The 19,769-nt window shown below is 40.0% G+C and overlaps 1 protein-coding gene across 4 annotated transcripts in view; it reads left to right on the top strand.

The window, feature by feature from the left end:
• The first annotated feature begins 16,975 nt into the window (after window positions 1-16,975).
• Window positions 16,976-19,769, top strand: part of LOC106074750 (myotubularin-related protein 13-like) — a 53,989-nt gene continuing 51,195 nt past the window's right edge. For 3 of the 4 annotated variants that reach the window (XM_056043945.1, XM_056043946.1, XM_056043944.1), the window contains exon 1: window positions 16,977-17,266. In XM_056043945.1, coding sequence (XP_055899920.1) covers window positions 17,209-17,266 — 58 coding nt within the window. In that variant the 5' untranslated portion in view covers window positions 16,977-17,208. Of the gene's footprint in view, window positions 17,267-19,769 lie in introns of all 4 variants that reach the window. The other variant, XM_056043943.1, reaches the window with a different exon arrangement.

Genomic DNA, 19,769 nt, shown 5'->3' with positions numbered 1-19,769 from the left:
CAAACTGGAGGAGAAGAAGGACGCGACCATTGCTGACTGCAACATGGATGGCTCCGTCAAGCTCAACAGGCAAGCCAACTGCCACCGATCGACCCCCAGCTACAGCGATGAAATTTCACAGCCAATGTCATGAGGTTGAATCTGCCCGGGACGGACAGATCTAAGGAGGGGGCAGTGTTATAAACCTGTTGGTTGCACAGAGAGGGGTAGTGGTGTGAGTGTAGTCAGCCGACTCAAATCGCCCCAGGCCAGCGCTAGACGAGCGGTCAACCGTGACGAGTTACGACGGTCAGTCGAGTCAAGTGTCAACAGGACGGTTCGGGAAGGATCGCCGTCGTGAACAGAGCTCAGGAGCGTCACGAGAGTTGTAGTCATCTGACCACCTAGAAACGGCGAGCTGCGGTTCTGTCCGGTTCGAGAAGGCCAGTAGGGACCCTATATAAGAGCGGAGGTGTCGCAGTCAAGACGGTCGAGAAAAGGGGCTCAATACAGCAAGGTTCAGAAAAGGGGTTCACGACAGAAGGTTCACTACATCACAGTTCAACGGTGTGGTTCTGTACGGAGCATTACGACGGTTCAGTGCGGAGTACTGTCCAGTACAGTTGAGACGACTGGCGTCTTGATCTTGGTTTGTGATCGAGTCCGACACAACGAGCCTAGTGTGTGAAGTCAGTCCTGAACTGTTGAACCCAGTGCAAGCCCGGAACGAGACGGAGAGGCCAGTGCAAGAGTTGATACGGCGGTACGGTGTTATCGGAGAGATATTTGTACAGTGAACGTGTTGCTAATTGTACAGTATTGGCTGTTATTTATTCAACTATTAAAGTGTTACGTTACTTTGGAGCCCTGAGTTGTCAAGCTCTTTAAGTTGGTGGTGTATGGTGCAGTTTGCAGAGATCCTGGATAGTGAGATTCGTAACAATATATATATTGTATATATATATATACATGGGCGTAGCCGGGGGGGGGGGTTTGGGGGGCGGAATTCAGATTCTGATTTTTTGCCTTTCATTTTGTTTATTTTAGGTGAGATTTTAATACTAAATCATCACTTACCACAGCACAGCCAAGGGGGTTTTGAGTTAAAACCCTCTACCAGGGGGTTTTAAGATTTAAAAAACCTATCAGTGGGTTTTGAGTTAAAACCCACTACCAGGGGTTTTGAGATAAAAATCCCTCTACCAGGGGTTTTGAGTTTAAAACCCCCTACCTGGGGTTTTGACTTTAAAACCCCCTACAGGGGTTTTGAGTTTAAAAACCCCTACCAGGGGTTTTGCAGTTAAAACCCCTCTTCTATAAACAAAACTTTAAAAAAATGCAAACGAGAATCCCCAAATTACAAGAAAACAGTTAAGGAAGATTTTGAATTTAAAATCGCCTCCAAAAATTACGATAAACCCCCTCTAAATATAAAAAAAGCAAATTACACACTCAAAATTCTATGAGCGTAGCCAAGGGGGTTTTGAGTTTAACCCCCCTCCTGCAGTTGGGTTTGAAGCTAAAAAGTACTTATTCAAAAATAAAAATAAAAAAAGCGAATTACACACTATATAATCTATGAGCGTAGCCAAAGGGGTTTTGAGTTTAAGACCCCCTGCCAGCGGGGTTTGAATACCTCTTTAATATTTAAAAAAAGCAAATTACGCACTCAAAATGCTATGAGCGTAGCCAAATGGGGTTTTGAGTTAATATCCCCTTTCAGAGGGTTTTGATGCTAAAAAATACCTCTTCAATATAAAAAAAGCAAATTACACACTAAAATTCGTTGAGCGTAGCTAAGCTAATGAGGGGTTTGGAGTTCAAATCCCCCTCCTCCAGATGGCTTTTTAAAAAAATTAAAACCCCTCCAGATGGTTTTGAGTTTAAAATCCCCCTACAGAGCGTTTTGAGTTGAAAACCTCTCTCTTCAATATTATTTTAAAGCAAACTACAGTGACCAAATTCTATGACCGTAGCTAAATGGGGGTTTTGAATAAAAAAAAAACACAAAAAAAACTCTAATGTCCTCAACAGATGATTTTGACGATAAAACTTTCCTTTTCGATATAAAATCTAAAGCAAATTACAGGCACGTAATAGTGCCCCTCTGAAGGGGAGTTTAATCTCAAAATCCCTATGGCTACACTCATAGATTTTGGAGTGTGTAATTTCATTTTTTTTATATTGAAAAGGTATTTTTTAGCTTCAAAATCCACTGGAAGTTGGAAGGGAGTTTAAACTCAAAACCCCTTTGACTACATTCATAGAATTTTGAGTGTATAATTTGCTTTATTTTTAATATTAAAGAGGTATTTTTTACCTTCAAACTCCGCTAAAGGGGGGGGGGGTTAAACTCAAAACTGAGTCAAAGCAAATTTAGCTACGCTCAAAACATTTTGAGTGCGTAATTAGCTCTTTTTTTTATATTGAAGAGGTATTTTTTGGCTTCAAACCCTACTGAAAAAGGGGGAGGGGAGGTTAAACTCAAAACCCCTCAAAATTTTGAGTGTGTAATTTACTTTTTTTATATTGAAGAGGGGGTTTATCGTAAATTTTGGAGGGGGTTTTAAAATCAAAATCTTCCTTAAGTGTGCTTTTGGAGTTTGGGGATTGTCGTTTGCATTTTTGTTTTGGTTTTGTTTTATAGAAGAGGGGGATTTTACTGCTAAAACCCTTGGTAGGAGGTTTTAAACCCAAAACCCCATGGTAGGGAGTTTAAAACTCAAAACCCCTGGTAGTGGTTTTAAACTTAAAACCCTTGGCTGTGCTCTGGCAAGTGAGGTTTGGTATTAAAATTTCACCTAAAATAAACAAAATCAAAGCAAAAAATCAGTCACTAAATTCCGATCCACCCCCCCCTTCGGGGGGAATTTCATTTCAAACCTGGCTACGCCCATGATATATATACTTTTATTGAATGCAACATGGATGACGATGCAACCACGACATCACTGCAGCCACATGAAGACCAACTGGTGGAGAAGAAGAAGAGGGCGACTTTTGCTGAGTGCAGTATGGATGACGATGCGATCACGACGTCGATACAACCAGATGAAGGCTAACTGGAGGAGAAGAAAACGTTTTCTGAATTTCACGTGGATGGCGATGAAAGCACGACGGCGAGGCAACCAGGTCAAGGCAAACTGGAGGAGAAGAAGGACGCGACCATTGCTGACTGCAACATGGATGGCTCCGTCAAGCTCAACAGGCAAGCCAACTGCCACCGATCGACCCCCAGCTACAGCGATGAAATTTCACAGCCAATGTCATGAGGTTGAATCTGCCCGGGACGGACAGATCTAAGGAGGGGGCAGTGTTATAAACCTGTTGGTTGCACAGAGAGGGGTAGTGGTGTGAGTGTAGTCAGCCGACTCAAATCGCCCCAGGCCAGCGCTAGACGAGCGGTCAACCGTGACGAGTTACGACGGTCAGTCGAGTCAAGTGTCAACAGGACGGTTCGGGAAGGATCGCCGTCGTGAACAGAGCTCAGGAGCGTCACGAGAGTTGTAGTCATCTGACCACCTAGAAACGGCGAGCTGCGGTTCTGTCCGGTTCGAGAAGGCCAGTAGGGACCCTATATAAGAGCGGAGGTGTCGCAGTCAAGACGGTCGAGAAAAGGGGCTCAATACAGCAAGGTTCAGAAAAGGGGTTCACGACAGAAGGTTCACTACATCACAGTTCAACGGTGTGGTTCTGTACGGAGCATTACGACGGTTCAGTGCGGAGTACTGTCCAGTACAGTTGAGACGACTGGCGTCTTGATCTTGGTTTGTGATCGAGTCCGACACAACGAGCCTAGTGTGTGAAGTCAGTCCTGAACTGTTGAACCCAGTGCAAGCCCGGAACGAGACGGAGAGGCCAGTGCAAGAGTTGATACGGCGGTACGGTGTTATCGGAGAGATATTTGTACAGTGAACGTGTTGCTAATTGTACAGTATTGGCTGTTATTTATTCAACTATTAAAGTGTTACGTTACTTTGGAGCCCTGAGTTGTCAAGCTCTTTAAGTTGGTGGTGTATGGTGCAGTTTGCAGAGATCCTGGATAGTGAGATTCGTAACAATATATATATTGTATATATATATATACATGGGCGTAGCCGGGGGGGGGTTTGGGGGGCGGAATTCAGATTCTGATTTTTTGCTTTCATTTTGTTTATTTTAGGTGAGATTTTAATACTAAATCATCACTTACCACAGCACAGCCAAGGGGGTTTTGAGTTAAAACCCTCTACCAGGGGGTTTTAAGATTTAAAAAACCTATCAGTGGGTTTTGAGTTAAAACCCACTACCAGGGGTTTTGAGATAAAAATCCCTCTACCAGGGGTTTTGAGTTTAAAACCCCCTACCTGGGGTTTTGACTTTAAAACCCCCTACCAGGGGTTTTGCAGTTAAAACCCCTCTTCTATAAACAAAACTTTAAAAAAATGCAAACGAGAATCCCCAAATTACAAGAAAACAGTTAAGGAAGATTTTGAATTTAAAATCGCCTCCAAAAATTACGATAAACCCCCTCTAAATATAAAAAAAGCAAATTACACACTCAAAATTCTATGAGCGTAGCCAAGGGGGTTTTGAGTTTAACCCCCCTCCTGCAGTTGGGTTTGAAGCTAAAAAGTACCTATTCAAAAATAAAAATAAAAAAAGCGAATTACACACTATATAATCTATGAGCGTAGCCAAAGGGGTTTTGAGTTTAAGACCCCCTGCCAGCGGGGTTTGAATACCTCTTTAATATTTAAAAAAAAGCAAATTACGCACTCAAAATGCTATGAGCGTAGCCAAATGGGGTTTTGAGTTAATATCCCCTTTCAGAGGGTTTTGATGCTAAAAAATACCTCTTCAATATAAAAAAAAGCAAATTACACACTAAAATTCGTTGAGCGTAGCTAAGCTAATGAGGGGTTTGGAGTTCAAATCCCCCTCCTCCAGATGGCTTTTTAAAAAAATTAAAACCCCTCCAGATGGTTTTGAGTTTAAAATTCCCCTACAGAGCGTTTTGAGTTGAAAACCTCTCTCTTCAATATTATTTTAAAGCAAACTACAGTGACCAAATTCTATGACCGTAGCTAAATGGGGGTTTTGAATAAAAAAAAAACACACAAAAAACTCTAATGTCCTCAACAGATGATTTTGACGATAAAACTTTCCTTTTCGATATAAAATCTAAAGCAAACTACAGGCACGTAATAGTGCCCCTCTGAAGGGGAGTTTAATCTCAAAATCCCTATGGCTACACTCATAGATTTTGGAGTGTGTAATTTCATTTTTTTTATATTGAAAAGGTATTTTTTAGCTTCAAAATCCACTGGAAGTTGGAAGGGAGTTTAAACTCAAAACCCCTTTGACTACATTCATAGAATTTTGAGTGTATAATTTGCTTTATTTTTAATATTAAAGAGGTATTTTTTACCTTCAAACTCCGCTAAAGGGGGGGGGGTTAAACTCAAAACTGAGTCAAAGCAAATTTAGCTACGCTCAAAACATTTTGAGTGCGTAATTAGCTCTTTTTTTTATATTGAAGAGGTATTTTTTGGCTTCAAACCCTACTGAAAAAGGGGGAGGGGAGGTTAAACTCAAAACCCCTCAAAATTTTGAGTGTGTAATTTACTTTTTTTATATTGAAGAGGGGGTTTATCGTAAATTTTGGAGGGGGTTTTAAAATCAAAATCTTCCTTAAGTGTGCTTTTGGAGTTTGGGGATTGTCGTTTGCATTTTTGTTTTGGTTTTGTTTTATAGAAGAGGGGGATTTTACTGCTAAAACCCTTGGTAGGAGGTTTTAAACCCAAAACCCCATGGTAGGGAGTTTAAAACTCAAAACCCCTGGTAGTGGTTTTAAACTTAAAACCCTTGGCTGTGCTCTGGCAAGTGAGGTTTGGTATTAAAATTTCACCTAAAATAAACAAAATCAAAGCAAAAAATCAGTCACTAAATTCCGATCCACCCCCCCCCCTTCGGGGGGAATTTCATTTCAAACCTGGCTACGCCCATGATATATATACTTTTATTGAATGCAACATGGATGACGATGCAACCACGACATCACTGCAGCCACATGAAGACCAACTGGTGGAGAAGAAGAAGAGGGCGACTTTTGCTGAGTGCAGTATGGATGACGATGCGATCACGACGTCGATACAACCAGATGAAGGCTAACTGGAGGAGAAGAAAACGTTTTCTGAATTTCACGTGGATGGCGATGAAAGCACGACGGCGAGGCAACCAGGTCAAGGCAAACTGGAGGAGAAGAAGGACGCGACCATTGCTGACTGCAACATGGATGGCTCCGTCAAGCTCAACAGGCAAGCCAACTGCCACCGATCGACCCCCAGCTACAGCGATGAAATTTCACAGCCAATGTCATGAGGTTGAATCTGCCCGGGACGGACAGATCTAAGGAGGGGGCAGTGTTATAAACCTGTTGGTTGCACAGAGAGGGGTAGTGGTGTGAGTGTAGTCAGCCGACTCAAATCGCCCCAGGCCAGCGCTAGACGAGCGGTCAACCGTGACGAGTTACGACGGTCAGTCGAGTCAAGTGTCAACAGGACGGTTCGGGAAGGATCGCCGTCGTGAACAGAGCTCAGGAGCGTCACGAGAGTTGTAGTCATCTGACCACCTAGAAACGGCGAGCTGCGGTTCTGTCCGGTTCGAGAAGGCCAGTAGGGACCCTATATAAGAGCGGAGGTGTCGCAGTCAAGACGGTCGAGAAAAGGGGCTCAATACAGCAAGGTTCAGAAAAGGGGTTCACGACAGAAGGTTCACTACATCACAGTTCAACGGTGTGGTTCTGTACGGAGCATTACGACGGTTCAGTGCGGAGTACTGTCCAGTAAAGTTGAGACGACTGGCGTCTTGATCTTGGTTTGTGATCGAGTCCGACACAACGAGCCTAGTGTGTGAAGTCAGTCCTGAACTGTTGAACCCAGTGCAAGCCCGGAACGAGACGGAGAGGCCAGTGCAAGAGTTGATACGGCGGTACGGTGTTATCGGAGAGATATTTGTACAGTGAACGTGTTGCTAATTGTACAGTATTGGCTGTTATTTATTCAACTATTAAAGTGTTACGTTACTTTGGAGCCCTGAGTTGTCAAGCTCTTTAAGTTGGTGGTGTATGGTGCAGTTTGCAGAGATCCTGGATAGTGAGATTCGTAACAATATATATATTGTATATATATATATACATGGGCGTAGCCGGGGGGGGGGTTTGGGGGGCGGAATTCAGATTCTGATTTTTTGCTTTCATTTTGTTTATTTTAGGTGAGATTTTAATACTAAATCATCACTTACCACAGCACAGCCAAGGGGGTTTTGAGTTAAAACCCTCTACCAGGGGGTTTTAAGATTTAAAAAACCTATCAGTGGGTTTTGAGTTAAAACCCACTACCAGGGGTTTTGAGATAAAAATCCCTCTACCAGGGGTTTTGAGTTTAAAACCCCCTACCTGGGGTTTTGACTTTAAAACCCCCTACAGGGGTTTTGAGTTTAAAAACCCCTACCAGGGGTTTTGCAGTTAAAACCCCTCTTCTATAAACAAAACTTTAAAAAAATGCAAACGAGAATCCCCAAATTACAAGAAAACAGTTAAGGAAGATTTTGAATTTAAAATCGCCTCCAAAAATTACGATAAACCCCCTCTAAATATAAAAAAAGCAAATTACACACTCAAAATTCTATGAGCGTAGCCAAGGGGGTTTTGAGTTTAACCCCCCTCCTGCAGTTGGGTTTGAAGCTAAAAAGTACCTATTCAAAAATAAAAATAAAAAAAGCGAATTACACACTATATAATCTATGAGCGTAGCCAAAGGGGTTTTGAGTTTAAGACCCCCTGCCAGCGGGGTTTGAATACCTCTTTAATATTTAAAAAAAAGCAAATTACGCACTCAAAATGCTATGAGCGTAGCCAAATGGGGTTTTGAGTTAATATCCCCTTTCAGAGGGTTTTGATGCTAAAAAATACCTCTTCAATATAAAAAAAAGCAAATTACACACTAAAATTCGTTGAGCGTAGCTAAGCTAATGAGGGGTTTGGAGTTCAAATCCCCCTCCTCCAGATGGCTTTTTAAAAAAATTAAAACCCCTCCAGATGGTTTTGAGTTTAAAATTCCCCTACAGAGCGTTTTGAGTTGAAAACCTCTCTCTTCAATATTATTTTAAAGCAAACTACAGTGACCAAATTCTATGACCGTAGCTAAATGGGGGTTTTGAATAAAAAAAAAACACACAAAAAACTCTAATGTCCTCAACAGATGATTTTGACGATAAAACTTTCCTTTTCGATATAAAATCTAAAGCAAACTACAGGCACGTAATAGTGCCCCTCTGAAGGGGAGTTTAATCTCAAAATCCCTATGGCTACACTCATAGATTTTGGAGTGTGTAATTTCATTTTTTTTATATTGAAAAGGTATTTTTTAGCTTCAAAATCCACTGGAAGTTGGAAGGGAGTTTAAACTCAAAACGCCTTTGACTACATTCATAGAATTTTGAGTGTATAATTTGCTTTATTTTTAATATTAAAGAGGTATTTTTTACCTTCAAACTCCGCTAAAGGGGGGGGGGGTTAAACTCAAAACTGAGTCAAAGCAAATTTAGCTACGCTCAAAACATTTTGAGTGCGTAATTAGCTCTTTTTTTTATATTGAAGAGGTATTTTTTGGCTTCAAACCCTACTGAAAAAGGGGGAGGGGGGGTTAAACTCAAAACCCCTCAAAATTTTGAGTGTGTAATTTACTTTTTTTATATTGAAGAGGGGGGTTATCGTAAATTTTGGAGGGGGTTTTAAAATCAAAATCTTCCTTAAGTGTGCTTTTGGAGTTTGGGGATTGTCGTTTGCATTTTTGTTTTGGTTTTGTTTTATAGAAGAGGGGGATTTTACTGCTAAAACCCTTGGTAGGAGGTTTTAAACCCAAAACCCCATGGTAGGGAGTTTAAAACTCAAAACCCCTGGTAGTGGTTTTAAACTTAAAACCCTTGGCTGTGCTCTGGCAAGTGAGGTTTGGTATTAAAATTTCACCTAAAATAAACAAAATCAAAGCAAAAAATCAGTCACTAAATTCCGATCCACCCCCCCCCCCTTCGGGGGGAATTTCATTTCAAACCTGGCTACGCCCATGATATATATACTTTTATTGAATGCAACATGGATGACGATGCAACCACGACATCACTGCAGCCACATGAAGACCAACTGGTGGAGAAGAAGAAGAGGGCGACTTTTGCTGAGTGCAGTATGGATGACGATGCGATCACGACGTCGATACAACCAGATGAAGGCTAACTGGAGGAGAAGAAAACGTTTTCTGAATTTCACGTGGATGGCGATGAAAGCACGACGGCGAGGCAACCAGGTCAAGGCAAACTGGAGGAGAAGAAGGACGCGACCATTGCTGACTGCAACATGGATGGCTCCGTCAAGCTCAACAGGCAAGCCAACTGCCACCGATCGACCCCCAGCTACAGCGATGAAATTTCACAGCCAATGTCATGAGGTTGAATCTGCCCGGGACGGACAGATCTAAGGAGGGGGCAGTGTTATAAACCTGTTGGTTGCACAGAGAGGGGTAGTGGTGTGAGTGTAGTCAGCCGACTCAAATCGCCCCAGGCCAGCGCTAGACGAGCGGTCAACCGTGACGAGTTACGACGGTCAGTCGAGTCAAGTGTCAACAGGACGGTTCGGGAAGGATCGCCGTCGTGAACAGAGCTCAGGAGCGTCACGAGAGTTGTAGTCATCTGACCACCTAGAAACGGCGAGCTGCGGTTCTGTCCGGTTCGAGAAGGCCAGTAGGGACCCTATATAAGAGCGGAGGTGTCGCAGTCAAGACAGTCGAGAAAAGGGGCTCAATACAGCAAGGTTCAGAAAAGGGGTTCACGACAGAAGGTTCACTACATCACAGTTCAACGGTGTGGTTCTGTACGGAGCATTACGACGGTTCAGTGCGGAGTACTGTCCAGTACAGTTGAGACGACTGGCGTCTTGATCTTGGTTTGTGATCGAGTCCGACACAACGAGCCTAGTGTGTGAAGTCAGTCCTGAACTGTTGAACCCAGTGCAAGCCCGGAACGAGACGGAGAGGCCAGTGCAAGAGTTGATACGGCGGTACGGTGTTATCGGAGAGATATTTGTACAGTGAACGTGTTGCTAATTGTACAGTATTGGCTGTTATTTATTCAACTATTAAAGTGTTACGTTACTTTGGAGCCCTGAGTTGTCAAGCTCTTTAAGTTGGTGGTGTATGGTGCAGTTTGCAGAGATCCTGGATAGTGAGATTCGTAACAATATATATATTGTATATATATATATACATGGGCGTAGCCGGGGGGGGGGGGGGTTTGGGGGGCGGAATTCAGATTCTGATTTTTTGCTTTCATTTTGTTTATTTTAGGTGAGATTTTAATACTAAATCATCACTTACCACAGCACAGCCAAGGGGGTTTTGAGTTAAAACCCTCTACCAGGGGGTTTTAAGATTTAAAAAACCTATCAGTGGGTTTTGAGTTAAAACCCACTACCAGGGGTTTTGAGATAAAAATCCCTCTACCAGGGGTTTTGAGTTTAAAACCCCCTACCTGGGGTTTTGACTTTAAAACCCCCTACAGGGGTTTTGAGTTTAAAAACCCCTACCAGGGGTTTTGCAGTTAAAACCCCTCTTCTATAAACAAAACTTTAAAAAAATGCAAACGAGAATCCCCAAATTACAAGAAAACAGTTAAGGAAGATTTTGAATTTAAAATCGCCTCCAAAAATTACGATAAACCCCCTCTAAATATAAAAAAAGCAAATTACACACTCAAAATTCTATGAGCGTAGCCAAGGGGGTTTTGAGTTTAACCCCCCTCCTGCAGTTGGGTTTGAAGCTAAAAAGTACCTATTCAAAAATAAAAATAAAAAAAGCGAATTACACACTATATAATCTATGAGCGTAGCCAAAGGGGTTTTGAGTTTAAGACCCCCTGCCAGCGGGGTTTGAATACCTCTTTAATATTTAAAAAAAAGCAAATTACGCACTCAAAATGCTATGAGCGTAGCCAAATGGGGTTTTGAGTTAATATCCCCTTTCAGAGGGTTTTGATGCTAAAAAATACCTCTTCAATATAAAAAAAGCAAATTACACACTAAAATTCGTTGAGCGTAGCTAAGCTAATGAGGGGTTTGGAGTTCAAATCCCCCTCCTCCAGATGGCTTTTAAAAAAAATTAAAACCCCTCCAGATGGTTTTGAGTTTAAAATTCCCCTACAGAGCGTTTTGAGTTGAAAACCTCTCTCTTCAATATTATTTTAAAGCAAACTACAGTGACCAAATTCTATGACCGTAGCTAAATGGGGGTTTTGAATTAAAAAAAACACAAAAAAAACTCCAATGTCCTCAACAGATGATTTTGACGATAAAACTTTCCTTTTCGATATAAAATCTAAAGCAAACTACAGGCACGTAATTCCAAGAGCGTAGTCGAGAGAGGTTACACATTTCTACCAGTGGCGGGGCTCCATTAATAAAGTGCAGTGAATAGTCATCTGCCGAAATTGAAAAACACTAAATGTGGCTCAACAAAGTTGTCTAAGACAGATTTTAGAAGTCAGTTATAGAGATCGGGTTTAAATTAAATAAATCATATGCCGAACTGGAAGTCGAACAGACAGAGCGTCGCGTGAGGTTTTGCGGGACATGTTCTCCGACAAAATGAATTACGTATAATAAGAGTTTCGGAAACAGCTTGACGGAAAATGCGCCGAACGGCGCGAGAGAGGTCTAAGTCATTAAAAATAGCACATTAGGTTTTTGAAATAAAAATTTTTAATAGCAAGATAATGCACTGTAGATACCTCAGAATATGCATTTTGTTGGCTTTCAATACCAGAAACTCGGCGGGGGGCTTCGCCCCGCCCTGGGGGAGCCCTGCTAGCTCCCCCAGACCCCCTTGCTAGCAAGGGCGGGAAGCATGGGCGTAGCCAGGGGGGGTTCTTGGGGTTCAAACCCCCCCCCCCGAAATGAAATCCCCCCCTTGTGGGGGGGGGAGTCGGAATTTAGTGACTGATTTTTTGCTTTGATTTTGTTTATTTTAGGTGAGATTTTAATACTAAACCATCACTTGCCCTAGCACAACCAAAGGGGTTTTTAGTTTAAAACCCCCTACCAGGGGTGTTCGAGTTTAAAAACCCCTATCAGGGGGGTTCGAGTTTAAAAACCCCTACCAGGGGGTTCGAGTTTAAAACCCCTACCAGAGCTGTTCGAGTTTAAAAACCCCTACTAGGGGTTTTGAGTTTAAAACCCCCCACCAGGGGTTTTGCGTTTTAAACCCCCTACCTGGGGTTTTTGCAGTTAACTCCCCCTCTTCTATAAAACAAAACAAAAAAAATGCAAACGAAAATCCCCTAATTCCAAGAGCACAGTTAAGGAAGATTTTGATTTTAAAACCCCGTCTAAAATTTACGATAAACCCCCTCTTTAATATAAAAAAAAAGCTAATTACGCACTCAAAATGTTATGAGCGTAGCTAAATGGGTTTTGACTCAGTTTTGAGTTTAAACCCCACTTCAGTGGGGTTTGAAGGTAAAAAATACCTCTTTTTTTTTAATAATAAAAAAAAGCAAATTATACACTAAAAATGTTATGAGTGTAGTCTATGGGGTTTTGAGTTTAAACTCCCCTCCAGTGGAGTTTGAAGCTAAAAAGTACCTCTTCAATATAAATAAAAGAAAATTACTCACTCTTAAATCTATGAGCGTAGTCAAAGGGGTTTTGAGTTTAACCCCCCCCCCCCCCCCCCCGCCATCTTCAGTGTAAGAAAAAAAAAGCAAATTACGCACTCAAAATGCTATGAGCGTTGCCGAAAGGGGTTTTGAGTTTAAACCCCCATTCAGAGGAGTTTGGTACTAAAAATACATCTTCAATATAAAAAAAAGCAAATTACACACTAAAATTATTTGAGCGTTGCCAAGCCAATCGGGGATTTTGAGTTTCTTCTACAGATGGCTTTTTTTTTAAAGTTTAAAACCCCTCCAGATGGTTTTGAGTCTAAGATCCCCCTACATAGCATTTTGAGGTGGAAAACCCCCAACAGAAGATTTTGATGATAAAACTTCTCTTTTCGATATAAAATCTAAAGCAAACTACAGTCACTTAATTCCAAGAGCGTATTCAAGAGAGGTTCCACATTTTTACCAGCGGCAGGGCTCCATTAATAAACTGCAGTGAATAGTCATCTACCGAAATCGAAAAACACTAAATATAGCTCAACAAAGATGGCTAAGACAGATTTCAGGAGTCAGTTATAGAGATCGGATCTAAATCAAGGAAATCCTATGCCGAAAGGGAGTCGACCCCTTAGTAAGATTGTGAGAGAACGACGCATGAGGTTTGCGGGACATTATCTCCGACAAAATCAATTACGCATAAGAAGAGTTGCAATGATATCCTAGTACAACTTGACGCCACTCATTCATGGAGGTCCTCATGGTAGGTGGGAAGAGGCTTCAGACATTACCAGTGACAGATTGTTATTGAAACTGCTTGACGTCAAATGCTCCGAACGGCGTGGGAGGGTCTAAGTCAGTAAGAATAGCACATTAGGTTTTTGAAATAAAACTTTTTAATAGCATTAAAATGGACTGTAGATACCCCAAAATATGCATTTTGTTGGTTTTCAATATCAGAAATAGTGCTTGGCGGCGGGGCTTTGCCCCGCGCTGGGGGAGCTCCTAGCGCTCCCCCAGACCCCTTTGCTAGTAATGTCGGGGAATCTACAATTTTTTCACTAACTCATGGAAGAACCTATTCTAGGGCACAATAAACGTCTTCCGAAAGAATGAAGGGTCAGAATGTAATAAAGATTATGTACACACACACACACACACACACACACACATAAATACATATAAATTTTTTTCGCGGGGGGGGGGTGTCGGGGGGGGGGAGAAAAAAATTCACCCCCCAAAACCCCCCCCCGAAAAAAAATCCTGGCTACGCCCATGGCGGGAAGTCTACATTTTTTTTACTAATTCCAAGAAGAACCTATTATAGGGCATAATAAACGTTTTCCGAAAGGGTCAGAATGTAATAAAGATTAATTATGTACACACACACACACACACATATATTTTTTTTCCGCTATGAAAGGGGGGGGGGGCGGGGGGATCCCCCCCCCCCAAACCCTCCCCGAAAAAAAATCCATGACATATATGTAGTGGAGTGGATACCTTTTCAGGAAACACCGGCCACCCCGATATCCACGTGACCCTTCCCCCTAGATGGCACCTTGTGTCCGCGCATAAAAAGGCAGACAACGTGGGCACTGTCCATTCTACCGGCATCTTTTGTCACTGTAGTGTCCGTATGTTACTGGACCTACGTAGTCTCCACTCCCTTTTGTGCCTGGTTCTACACCATGTGTTCACGTATGGCTGCAGGTCTTTAATGTATAATAAACAGTTTGGAATCGTCTTAAGAGTTGCCTTCATCATGTCATTTAGTTTGTGTTCTGTGACAAACCCACCACATATATATGGCGGGGGGGGGGGATATCCTTGCTACGCCCATGATGTTATGTACTGAAATGCCAGTGACGATTGTATTTAAAAGTATATTTCAATTTGGTATAATCAAATTTTATAAGCAAATGTAGTGCAATGTTTACAGAAAAAAAAGCATGACATGAAAATGAATATGATTCAGAAAGATCTACTGTGCATAACTGCATTTCTAATTAGGCCTAGGCCCTGGACAATGCTTCTCGGCCTCTACGTAGCGCGTGGGTGGAAACTGTCATTAGAGGCATGCACGTAATCAGAGAGGTTGGGGAGATCGCGATTCAAACCTCAAACCGAAATATATAATTCGGTGACTGTAGTATGGTTATAATTTTGTACTGGAAATGAGAGGGGGGGTTGAGGTTTAACCACCCTTATTTCCTGTATAGCCATTGGAGATTCCAAGTTTAAAGCCCCTTCAAATAAAAATTGAATAAAAACTAGTAATACATATCCATATAAATAGGCCCTCTCCCTCTCTCAGTCATTTGGGGGGGGAGGGAGGGGGAATATCAATTTCTTTTTATTTGTGGCTCTTTCCCCTTAAAGTTAATCACATTAATCTGCTCTTTGTCTAGGCCAGTGTTTCTCAAACTTTCAACATATGCATACCCCTTAAATATTTTTCGTAATTCTGGGTACCCCTAGCCGAATAAAAAAAATATTTTTGAAAATAATAAACGAAAAATAAAATTGGTCATAAAAAATATATATATATATAAATGTTACTTTATAAATAAGTTAATAACATTAATATCCATCAATGAGAAGGAGAAGCATAGTTAATGAGTTGCAACGCGTACCCCTTTCAAACTCTTCCCATACCCCTCGGGGTACGCGTTACCCACTTTGACAAAAATGAAAGCAGAACAAGGTGATTTGTAAGGTAGTCAAGCAAGCTTATGCTCATTGCGCAAAGAAAGCACGTTTGACGGAATCGTTTGAGAATATACATTCAGTAAAGCACCCAGGTCTTAGAGACATACACAACTGGGGCTGCCTTGTCGAGCGGTATTCGCACTGGACTGTCGTTCTGACTTGTCGATAGTCCCGGGTTCATACCCTGCCCACTGCCATCCCACGCCGTCCTGAGGGAGGTTTGGACTAGGAAGTAAATTATCTTCAACTCTGAAGGAAAATCCGAAACATGTAAAACAAACCTTTTACAAGCGTGGTGAGTACCACTGCTTTATAAGCATTGATTTTCGTTGGTAAGCCATGCTCTCATTGGGAGACGACCAAAAGCGCTGTTGGCCTAAGCTAGTAGGTTGTCTTATTATTTTCCCAGTGAAGCATCGTTGGACACTGCGATGCCCAGTTAGATCTACTTACATGAAAGGTCGACAACAACTTTTAAGTTCGTTCTGTTTGGGTTAGGTTTTGTGAGATGCCCACCGTTTTACTAAGGTTGATGGACCAAACGAGGCAGCAGCCTCAGCAAGTTCATATAAGGCAAGTTGAAGTTCTTGATAGGTTTGTGCAATAAACGTTCAAAGAGGCTCAGTAATATAAATCGCCTATTTTTTGTATGAAAGAGTAAGCGCGTAGGTTAATTACGCTGCCGTCAGTACGGAACCTATTGGAGACGTCGCCTTATTTACTCCAAAGAACAATGCAAAGAGCGTTTGAGCAAGCACACATCCCTGCTTTACACCACTCTCTATAGAGAAATGATCTAAAAGGTCGCCACTGTACTTGATTCGACCTTTTAAACCCTCGGAAAAATAATGGCACATTTCTTGTTTCATATTTGCTAAGACAAATTGTTACAAGTTCTCCTTTTTCAATAGTGCCATTAGAGAATGGAACAGGTTGCCTGAATCAGTCAGAAAAATCAATGACTTATCAAAGTTTAAGTCTCTAAAAAGTCACTACAATAAGACGCACGACTAGATTGACACGTAGGACGTTATTATCTGCAGTTAAGAAGGAACGTCTGTAATTTATAAGATAAGATAAGATGTAACAGAAACTCCTCGACCGACTGACCAGCTCCATAGTAAGCGTTGTGGACACGGAAAGTCATTTTGGTTTTCGGGCAAGCAGGAGCTCGGAACGCAGGGAACAGAACCTAGACCTGTACTCTGCCTTTATTAATCTTACCAAAGCTTTTGACATGGTGAATCGGGATTTAAAAATATGGTCGATTTGAAAAGCAAGCTCTAAATATAGAAATGCAGGACGTTTCCATTGATTACAATTTTATCACAGACTTACGAAGGGAAATAATTTAGTATTTAAATATTATTGATACGCGCATATAGATCTAATACAGTTTTGCTTTTTTCTCGCTTAATCTCCCTGATAGAAGCTTAGAAAATAGGATCTAGAACTTTGGCTTATGACTAAATATCAATCTAGAGTAGATCTGGATATTTTTTTTTATAATAGATCTAGATCTATATCGTTAAATAATTTTTAAAAGATGTCATTGTAGGCAGTGTAGGCACTAATGCATATTTTTTAGTTTATATTGCAGGGAAAACATATTTTATGCCGTGACGCAGGTTATACTTTTGTATTTTTTTTAGGAATGACTAATCGAATACGTAGATGTGTTCGGTAAATTTGTTTGTTAACGACATCTATGAACTTCTATGAGCATGAAAGTTTTTGATATTCAAAATGGCTGCGTTAGGTCCAAAACCTAAGCGAGAATACCGATGCCGATAAACTAGGAAGCACCGGTATAAAAAAAGAAATTTGGCGATGTCTCGTCTTGCTGACTATTTTGTAGTAGTTGGCTATGATGAGCATGAAAAAGATCGTAAGTTTAATTCATTATGAGGACGGGTTTTTACATTGATCCCGAAAGTCACAGTGTTGAGTGAGTCTGACTGACTAGTGACGACTAGTCTGAGTGAGCGAAGAAGTTTTATAGAATAGAAGTCAAGCCTCAATCAAGCTCACTAAACTTCTCAGACTCAGAGAGTCACACTCAGTAAATTAGTGAATTTAAAAGATGTGTTACTGAGACTGTGAGAGTTACTCACTCAACTGCTGATAATGTTTAAGTGTTTTAATTTTTAATGTTTACTCACATTCACAAACCAGATTCTATTGTTTTGTCTTTATAATAATTTAAAATTTTAAATAATTCTGAACAATTTACTATTGAGTATTTAGGGTTAGGCGTGTTAGGCTTCTTTTTACTATTTTAGCTCATCTTTTAATTTTATTTACATCGATGTGATTTATGATTGAATGGACCTTATTCACCAATCGTAAACAAACAGCATTTAGCCATGTGATAATATTAATAAAACAACAAAAAAAACAGATCATGTGACAGCCTTAGTGACTTAGAGTTAGTGTATTACGTAATTTGTGTATATAAGAGATAGAGAATAGAGAGTCACATGGCTAAATGGTGTTTGTTTACGATTGGTGAATAAGGTCCATTGATGAAGATAGATTCTAGGGAGGTTAAATTCCGGATATTCCTGTGTCCAAAAATGGCGTAAAATCTTGAGCGGGGTTTTCCGTACTTCTACATCTATAAATCTAGGTCTTTGTTTGTAATTGATTGTGCTCAGTATATGTATAGATATCATTGCTAAAAGAAGTGAATTAGATTGTATGTACTAAACTTTTGATGATAGAGAACATTAAATTTGTCTTTGACAATTTTTTGAAAAAATTTTTTTTTTTTTAACTATTTTGCATTGATAGTATATATATATATATTTATATATATTTATATATATACATTTTTATTTTTACTGATACTCATTACTGGTAAGTCGTAGAAGATATTGATTGTCACCAACAAGTGAAATTATAATCTTGTAGCAGTCTATATTATTAGCTATAGACATAGATCTAGATACTGTTTAAAAAAGAGATTTTACCTTGCAATTATTTTAAAAACGCATTTGAAAAAAAATGTTTCAGGCCACTTTGATTTGAATTTTAAAATATTTTTTTATTTTCTGCCATCACAACGCCGCCTTATTGTCCATGCCTCTCTGACATTTCTTGTAGCTCTAGACCCGATAATTTGTTTATTTCATCAATATTTACATTTTAAACAAGTGAAGTTCATAAAAATATAAATGAAATCAGATTTGTGAGCTAGAAATTTACTACAAATACTAGATTAACTATTAAATATCTTATTTAATAAGTCTACGAAACTCAATTCCAACTTTTTAACTTTTGACATGGGGGTGTGTCTCGCCAGCTGAGCCAGCAACAAGCTTTTTCTTTACTTGTTCCATGTCAACAATGTTAGGTCAAAATGCCACAAAAAAAAATCATAACTTTTAAACTGTTAAACATACAGTCATACTTTATACACCATTGGAAAGTTCTTTTTTAAGTAACGGTATTTTAATGATGTACTAACAAAAAATTGTTTTTTCAAGGATACATTTTTTATTTCACCTCCCTATAGATTTTAACATTTAGACACTTAAGACAGGTAGTCACAATTCAAGAGATCTTATGGGGTTGTTACGAATCTCTGACTTACTTTTCAAAATGTCAATGTCGTTGTGTTGTTTACAATGCCTAGGCCTTATTTCCATTACTTTCAACTGCTAATGTCATTATATATATATATATATATATATTTTATATGGTATTCACCTTTTTTTAATATTAAAGTCAACTGAACAAGTTTTTGAATAGTTCAGTTATTTTACACATTGTGTGTTAATCAAGAAACAGCAGCTGCTAAAATTTGTTGTTTTTTTTTTGCTCTAGTATATCTCAATGTAACTTCACTGTCCAGCCATGGAGATGTCAATTATAGGCATTATAGGCCTACTAGCCTCTGTCATGAATACTATGCAGCAAACGATATATAATATATATGATTAAGTTTGTTTGGTCTAAACCCAGGCTGTAAAGTTTTATGTTTGTTTGTTTTTTTATGTGAAATTTATGTCTATATAATAAAATCTTGCAAGATTTAAAAAAAAGGCTTTGTGTAGACTACACATGTATATACTGTCTGACCAATCCAACACACACTAATGGGCTACTGTCCAACTTTTAGTGTTCTAGCTTGTTTATTTTAGGGCAGATATGGAGGGTTGTAGGGTTGTGAATGAAAGTGTTATATATTTTTTCTACGGTTGATTATCAGAATGCTCTGAGCATATAACTGTAAGTGTAGATAAAGAAATCTAGATATCTCAGTACGGCAAACTATAGGATCTATAAGCCAATGGTTCCAAACCATCTGTCAAATGTTTAACTATCTGTTTAAATTGGAACTTTAAAAAGATGGATATCTAGATTTTCCTGTTATTAACAAATTATAG

The sequence above is a fragment of the Biomphalaria glabrata genome, chromosome 10, assembly GCF_947242115.1.
Source record: "Biomphalaria glabrata chromosome 10, xgBioGlab47.1, whole genome shotgun sequence".
In the NCBI taxonomy this organism is placed as follows: Eukaryota; Metazoa; Mollusca; class Gastropoda; family Planorbidae; genus Biomphalaria; species Biomphalaria glabrata.
Note: the sequence above shows the minus strand (reverse complement) of the source record. Positions and strands in the feature narration are given on the sequence as shown.